This window comes from Halyomorpha halys, unplaced genomic scaffold (assembly GCF_000696795.3).
Source record: "Halyomorpha halys isolate HHAL.00 unplaced genomic scaffold, Hhal_1.1 Scaffold118.1, whole genome shotgun sequence".
NCBI classification, from domain to species: domain Eukaryota; kingdom Metazoa; phylum Arthropoda; class Insecta; order Hemiptera; family Pentatomidae; genus Halyomorpha; species Halyomorpha halys.
In genome coordinates, this window is record NW_027106719.1 from 217,647 (window position 1) to 226,532 (window position 8,886).

An 8,886-nucleotide genomic window follows, 5' to 3' on the forward strand; every position below is an offset into this window, starting at 1 on the left:
ACGCTTAACATATCTCATGCATTTAGGGGCAGTGGGATATGTTTCTCGAAGTGACATATATTGGTTCACCACAATTTGACGGAAAAGAATTTATTGGACCGCATGTCCATTAGCGATTCCCTCCTGAAACGCAATGTTCATGATCAATTTTTAAAGAGGTCGATAACTGCGGATGAAAAGTGGCTCCTGTACAATAATATTGTGAGGAAAAAGTCCTTGGGAAAGTGACTCGCCGTTAACGACACCATAAGGAGGATTACATCCATAAAAGGTTTTGCTACGCATTTGGTGGAATTGGCAAGATGTCCTTTATTTTGAACTCCTTCCGCCCAACCAGACCATTAATTCTGAAGTATACTGTGGAACATTTAAAGGCAGCGGTTGAGCAAAAGCGTCCAGCATTGGCTAATCGCAAAGAAATAGTCACGATAACGCCCGTCCTCACGTGTCTTTGTAGACCTGGCAGAAATCATTAAAGTTTGGCTGTGATGTGATCCCCCACCCACCCTATTCATCAGACCTTGCCCCAACAGATTTTCACTTATTTGATTTTCCCTTCAAAACTCTCTTAACAGGAAACACTTTAATTCGCTGGAGACTGCAAAACGCACATAGAGGAGTTCATTGCGCAAAAATCTGAGTTCTGGGGGGACGGAATTAAAAAATTACCTGAAAGATGGCAACATGTAATAGATCAAAATGGGTCATATATAATTGATTAAAAATATTTACAAGAATCTGAAGTTTTTATTGAAATCACCAGTAACTTATTTTGCAACCCGATATATAACAACGAGATGATATAACACAAGTTTCCTCTGGATCCCTCTTACCATTCAGATGTCGAACTAGTAAAATTTTTATTCCCCGTAACACAACTCCAATGTTCTAGGAAACCCGGTTTTAAGGAAACGAGGACTCCAGGCGTGAATATAGTATAGAAATCGCATCCCATTAATAATGAAGGACACATTATTTATATATTTATTAACTCCCATTGAGTGTCAGGATTTTCTATTAAAATAATAAAACTGAAACTGCCTTGAACATTGAGTCGTAGGAGTAGTAAACATTTTTGTTTTATTTTGCTCTGGTATATGGTTTCGAATTTAGTAGCAGAATAGATTCCAAAAATATGAAATAAGCGTCTTCACACAATAACTGGAGCGACCAGGGATCAAACAAAATATGGATTACTGTAAAGAACTTCTTAGACTGGCTTGCTGGCCGTGTGGGTTGGGCGCTGGTCCCAGTGCGCTCAGTTCGGAACTTTTTGTGGGTTCGATTCTCACCTGGAGCATCTAACATTCATTTGTTGGCAGTCCCGAAGAATGATTCTTGACACTCCCACCATGGTTAATACGAGGCGGCAACTCATATAGACTAACAAAATATTTCTTCCCTAACCTAGAGCACCCAATCCAAACGTAATTATTTTTTTCTCGACTTTTGTGTAATCTTGACTAACTTCTTAATTTTCTGTTTTTTAGTGTGTTAAATTTTGTTTTATCACATTTAACCCTACCTTAATTTACCTTTTGTATTTTATCCTATTATGTCAGAATAATTTTAGTTGTTTTTGTATCTATTTAGCCCTGAAGCACTACAAAGTGGAGCGAAACGTCGGCAAATAAATAGTTAACTATTTTTGTTTTCTTGTGACCGTACCCCTGACCATCTTCTTCATAATACAATTAAATGTTCTCTCTTTTTGGAAAATTTTGACTATTGAACTTATAACTTTGAATTTATAACTAAATCTGTTCAGTTAAAAAAATTACTTGAAAAGCTGCAATTTTCTTAAAAGAGAGAACCTTCAATTAATGTATTGTAAAGTTAGTGGAAATATACTTAACAGCACTGGGAACACTGTTATATCATTAACTTTATTTTTACAACTAATGTTCAGCGTCAATTTAAAGAAGAGAAATAACATTAGTATATGTTTAATCATATGCTTACTTAGTAACGTCATTAGTCAATTCTCCACAATGGATTTCAGATTTTTTTTCTGGAATTTGAAAATATGCTTCTACGTCAGAGCACATCCCATATTCATATTTTTGTGGTGCAGTGAAAGGTCTTTGAGCTGCTGCTTCCGTCATGTCATCACTAAGATAAGTTCCCGCTATGGATTGTAGCGGACTATCATATGAGGTGAGGCTACAAGATCGTCTACCACGTACACTTTCGTCGCTTACTTCAAAATATTGTTCACTTTCTTCTTTTTGTTGGACTGATTTATCCATTGCCATGTTAACAACAGGTTTAGCTGTTGATAAAGTATTTAATGTCGTAACTCCACTTGATGTTTCAGCCTGGAAGTAAGATATAAACCACTTATAAATAAACGAGGATATTATTAAATGTTAGCAGATATAATGATCCGCTATTGCTATATTTGAGGATGTGTATGAGCATTAATTGAACACTATTGAAATTTTGATATCTATTAATATATAGATGAAATGAAAAGACGGTAACTATAGTAACATAAATGGTAACAGATAACTTTGCTGTATAATCGTTAATACTGGTCCGCTCTAGGTGATTTAATTATCTATGATATTGCCATATATATAGATATGTATCGGGAAAGATTAACTGGGATAAGAGAAAATGGAAATTAAATGTAAGTTCTTTTGGTGGCGTATCGTACCTCATCGCTCGAGGCAATGACCTAGGTAATAAAACATATTAAAAGTGATATATAAATATGTTATGTCTTGGCGTAGAAAAACAAAAAAGAAAAGGATGACGGAAGAATACTCTCTAAGTGCCTAAACAAGACTGACTTTTATTGTGTTCAGCACTTCTATATATAAAGATCCTGATCGATTCATTCACCTGACGGCCTTTGTCAGCTGACATCTCACTCAACCGTAACTCCTCCCACTAGTTTACGAACAGTCCTCGTACACTTATATAGCACAATACAATAACATATATTTAAAAAAATAGGAAACACTATTTACAATAACCTTTGGACAATAACATTAGACAAACATTACTAGTAAACCTTATACAATAGAATGACAACCTTATACAACCTTATACAATGACATGACAAACAACAATAAAGAAAAACAATTTAAAACAAGAGTAAAACTAAAATATATACCTCCGCATTACAAACAAAAATAAATAAAATAAGATACACGTGATTAAAAGAGTAACAGAAAAATTTATTAGTACGAAAATTGATTCTTCTAGCTCGCACTAAGGGCTTATAACACATTTTTACGAATCAATAGTAAGAATAAAAAAAAGAACAACTAAACAAAAAAAAAACACATTTTGCACAATCTTATACTCATTGCTAATAAGGGCACTCTTGCCTCTATGAATTCGGGATTTTTAGCTGTTCAATGTGTACTGTCCTCCTCTTTTTAGGTCCACGCAAGCTTTCAACTGTGACTGCATTATGTCCCCTTATCACAACCACTATGAGGGTCCCTCATATCTCTGCAGTTCCTTTCCTCTATTAGTACACAATCTCCTGTAGACTATGGTCCCGATTTTGATGTTTCCCATTAGGTCGCGCACGCTCACATCTCGTTTCGAAATAAATATAATTTAAATTATGTACAAGAAATTAACACAAATTAAAATTCGACAATTGTATCTTGAGTCGCGGCTCACTTTTTGCCGCGAGGTTGCACCTTGTTGGGCTGTAATGCTTGTTGGGCTCTTGGTCACTTGGTTTTGACGGCAGTTCCTAATTAGTTAATTAGAAATAGTAGAAGGAAGCTACACTTGAAGGAATGTATCACAAAAACGGCTTTGAAATTATTGCAAATTTAAAAAAATTGCGAAACTAAAAATTCTATAAAAAAAACTTCGGACAGTGTAGTTTTGGAGGATTCAATTTTAGGGGTTTCAAAAAAATTATAATTTAAAAATCTGAATAGTTTCCAAGACATTTAAAAAAATATAAATGGTAACTCTCCAAATGTCTTTCAGAACATGTTTATAATTTTTAAAGTCAATATACCGTAGTTTTTCTACTGAGGGTCCGTTTTCGACGGTTTTTCATTTTATTATTGTTTATGGGGAAAAAAACACATCTAATTCAGAGAAAGAGGAGGTGAATTTAGCAAATTTTTGATGAACTATTCCTGTAGTGGCCTGATAAGCCGTTACAATCGGATATTTCACTCCTACAAAATAATAATCATTCAAATACTTCTTCTAACAGCCTACTATCAATGGAAACAATTTAATTAGCTGCTGAAAATGTTGGACGTAGTCATGATAATTTTGACGTACTAAGTTCACTTTCACTATAACACCAGATAAACAGAACTTGATTTATTTTTTATTTGACTGTTCATTTTTTACTAAGCATAATCGAAAAATAATGTATTACCTTCAACTCCTTTAATTCATTTTGCAATAATTTCAAAGCCTCTTGGTATGATGTAACTGCTTTCTCTGATATGATTTTTTTCTTTGTTGATTCGAGGAGCCTAAAAATAAGTCGTAAGGATTACCATACGTACCGTGTATGCAAACTAAATATTAGTTATTTTATTTTTATTTATTCCCATAAGTTAAAGTTTCTTTCAATTGATCAACACAATCAACCAAATGTACAATATAATACTTAGTGCATTACTGTTTGTGGAGATTGCGGTTATCAGTAATCAACATAGCATTTCTTTTTAACAACACATTCCTTTTAATTTCTGAGGTTTTATATTTTGACATCAACTTCAACAGTAAATGTTTGAGCTCTTCGTTTTCCAATTTTAGTTCCTTACATACCTTGGTAGCAGCTAAAGTCATCTCCTGAGCATGAAATTACCGCACTTTTAAAAGTTTTTTTCGAAAAGGTACCATAATAACGGAACAAATTAGATTTTAGACAATATTTAATTTTGTTACTACCTATCTATTAACATGGCCATCTTAGATTTGATGAACATATGTTGAATTTTATAAGCTTATAAACTAAATAATTTAGTTTTCTTTAGTACTACCTTTTTATTGTTTAATATTTTTATTCAGAACACATTTATAATAAATAACTGTGAAACATCAAACAACATTCAAATCCAGAATTTAATACACTTCTGTACCTTATCGAACAGTATCCATAGTTGAAAAACTTCTTAATAACTATATTTTAAGCCATTTTCTTTTTTATGTACTGAAATGAGGAATTGAAAAATTTATCTGGCAATTTATGAACTAACCATGTCCTCAAAAGCACAAACGTTCAGGAAGAAGTGCCAGTAACGCGTCTATCATGGATTTGAGGAACATCTGATTAAAGAACATAAAAAAAAAATTAGAAATCCTTCAAATAATCACAAATAATATTCGGTTGTTCATCAAATATGTATGGCAGAGTGAATGTAATAATCGATAGAAAATAAAAGTTTATTAAATATTAATTTCATATTTTACAGCTCAGCCAAAATCAAATCATAATTCCAAAAATTGTATAGGTTAGGTGGAGTGAAAATATATGTATAGTGGGACGCACTAAGCATAATTACAACTAAACATAATTTGTACAGCTCAAAATTAAACATCATAATTAGTAATTGGATTATCTAATGAAAAAGTCAAACATTTATAAGATGGATAATTCTTGATTGTACTTCGAATTGATATAAGTTCTTAGCAACATCTAAGGACATAGAACGATTTATAGTCCAAACATCAATGTGCTATAATCCGAGTGAAGGACCAAGGGCAGGAACTTATCGATTCCGAAGGAATCTTAGCCATCTTCATATTAAATTGGGAGTACCTGCATGTTCATCATGCCAGGTAGGCCTAATACAATTTCTAATTATGGTTTGATTAATTTACAATAAATTTCCAAAAGCTCTTTAACAAATGTGTTTCATACTTCGCGTTTCCTGTAGCTGACCCACATCATCAAATTAAAATCTCTTGGATACTTTGAAACTGATAATTATGAAATTTATCTCATGAATATAAATTCATAAACTATCTTATAAATCAAAATTCATAATTAATCTTATAATTATAATTCGTAATCAATATTACGAATCTAAATTCATAATTAATCTCACGTATCTAAATTAATGAGTTGAAATTTTGGCTGACATAGAATTAGAATTTCGACATTCCGAAACAATTTATTCAATCAACTGGCAATCTGTGATAACTTGATTGGAAAATCAAGCGTAAACCACAACATTATAATTCAGAATGATTTCATTATAAACATCAACAACACTTTTTACAACACATGATTTGTAAACAAATGAACACATAGCTATATTATTACATTCTCTCACGCTTATTTACAGACCTAGTACATTTTGTAGGTGCTGGAATCTCAGTAGGTCCAGACCCATTGTTGGCTGCTTCTTCAACAGCGGAAGGTGGTATTGGTTTTTCAGGGAATGGGGTAGGTATAGGTGGCCCGACATCAAATGTGACTCACTTTTTCACGAGAGCCGCCTCCACTTCTGATCTTCGTAACTAGTTAGTATGGTGTTTTATGTTTGATCCTTCATCAAGTTTGACTAATTACTTTAACTGTCATTAATACCTCAAACTTCCATTCCAACTGTTTTTTTGATAAATTCCGTTTTTGATTGAGTGGTTTTTTGATAAACACAAAAGTTCCTGAATTCTGTATTAGTGAAAACTGTATGCTGTGAGAGCGAAATATGGTCCTTAAAAACTCAATGATTGTAGCAGATGTAGGAGCTTCTTTTGTTATTTTGACTTGAGGCCATTTAGAATTGGTATCTACGACTGTAAAATAATCGTAGCCTATGTGGATTCGTTGAAAGTTATTATCAGGCTCGTCACACGGATGGAAAACTTCTGGTGGTGGATTGTTCTTGATCTGAGAACAGGCTGCACAAGACCGAACGTGCCTTTCAATGTCCTTATCAATGTTTCTCCAGTAATAATAATGGTGCACCAGGAATTTTGGAGACTCCAAAGTGCGTGAAATGTAGTTCGTTTAGAATGACTTTGGAACGTAAACACGGAAGCCGTGGAATTCTATTCCTAAGTGCAAACTGTACATTGGGTCTATGTTTGTCCCGGACATGTTAATGAAGCCTTAAGTTGTGCAAGCTCCCCGTCTTTTGAAGTTTCAGTTTCGATGGTTTGGAGATCAACTGTAATCGAAGAAATGTGCATTATGATATGGTCTTGAATGGTCATATCATCCCTTTGTCAGGAACATGAGGCGTGTCGTTCAGAGGAGCTCTAGAGAAATAGTCAGCGTTTAAATGTTCTTCTGTTGGCCTGTGTATAATGTTATAGTCTAAACCACTCAGATAGATTGTGGACCTTAGTAAACGTGCTGGAGTTATGGAAAGTAATTTTGAATTTTGATTTTAAAGATGTGGAGAATAGGATTGTTGTCTGCGATTAAGGTAAACTTGCGCCCATACAAGTACATAAATAATTGTTGAATATTGATAAATCTTCATGGTCTTGTTGGCTGTAGTGTCACTCTGCAAGTGTCAGTGAGCAAGATATAAAGGTTATAGGATGCTCTTTGCCGTTTATGATATGAGAGAGGACTGCTGCTGTATCCAAAGTTCCGGCATCACAAAGTGCTGCAGTCTTTATTGATAAGTTGTGAATGAATCGGGAGTAATATGTGACCATACCTAGAACTCGCCGTACATCATCAGAATTTTCAGGGCACGGTGCTTACATAATTGCTTTAACTTTTTCTGGGGTTTTCGAAATCTTTTTCTTGCTAACAATGTAACGTAACGTCAACAGCTTTGAAAAATGTGGATTTATTTAAATTAACATAAAAGTTGTAGGCACGGAGGTGGTCCAAACATGCCACCAGGCGCTGCCTACAGAGCTGATAGGAGGAACCATAAATGACAATGTCATCAAAGAATATAGTTACACCATCTAGTCCAGATAAAATGCTATCGCTAATGCGATTAAGTTCGCTGGGTGCTATCTTAATACCAAAACTAGGTCGGTTCATTTTGTAGGTCCCTCTGTGTGTTGAGATTGTCTGTATTATTTGACTTTCTTCATCAACTGGTACGTGATGATCAATGGAACAAAAATATTCTGAATTACGAAAGCTGTTCAAAACATCTTCAACTTTAGAGACACCATAATGGGAAACTTGTAGTTGAGGGTTGACAGCGATTTTATAATCAACGCATAGCTTGACTGTGCTATGCCCAATACAACCAGGTTTCTTTCATCTTCTTGAAAGTAACCTGTATCATTTTTACTTGGCATTGGAAGATAAATCAGTGCCCATTAACTTAAAAAAGGTAATCATCAGCTAATATCAGAAAATTATATGGGATAGTAAGGCTTAACGGCAATAAATCAGGCAGATTTGAAATATAAACACATGTAAAGCAAGTGGACAGCTTATGCATGTGGCAATGATATGTACTTGAGTGGAATCTATTTTAAAGGCCTTCTACAGCCTTTAATTAACTTTTATAGCTAATTTTACCAAATAACAGTAATAAAATTCTATAATAATAAAATCTTTTAAGTTCGAAAATTCTCAAATATATAATATTGAAGAATGGAATATGGTCCAGGTGCGGTAAAAAAAAAACTCAAATAGTATACCCATTTACTATTTGAGTTTTTTGACCGCACCTGGACTATATTCCATTCATCTATACACACGGTCAATCAACAATCTTCCAATAAAATATTGAAGATTGTACATGAGATGCATGATTCAAATAATTTTTTTGCCAAATAATTAAGTTGCCTTTATCCATTCAATATAATAAATTCACTAATTTAGTAAAAATAATCTCTTGTCTCTCGTCTTTTTTTTTTTTTTTTAGTACGTTATACTTTTTTCCTAATAAAAAGTATAGTTTTAATATGTCCTTTATATTAGATTCAATAGGAAGGTTGCTCTTTGGAATCGAT

The 8,886-nt window shown here is 33.6% G+C and overlaps 1 protein-coding gene across 1 annotated transcript in view; it reads right to left on the reverse strand.

Moving 5' to 3' along the window:
• The window catches only part of LOC106678005 (uncharacterized), a 10,916-nt gene extending 5,993 nt beyond the window's left edge, over positions 1 to 4,923 (reverse strand). The window contains exons 1-3 of the mRNA XM_014416271.2: positions 4,619 to 4,923; positions 4,370 to 4,469; positions 1,963 to 2,318 (exon numbers count right to left, since the gene is read on the reverse strand). Of these exons, the coding sequence (XP_014271757.1) occupies positions 1,963 to 2,318; positions 4,370 to 4,469; positions 4,619 to 4,788 (626 nt within the window). The 5' untranslated portion in view covers positions 4,789 to 4,923. The remainder of the gene's footprint in view (positions 1 to 1,962; positions 2,319 to 4,369; positions 4,470 to 4,618) is intronic.
• Between the last annotated feature and the right edge of the window lie 3,963 nt (positions 4,924 to 8,886).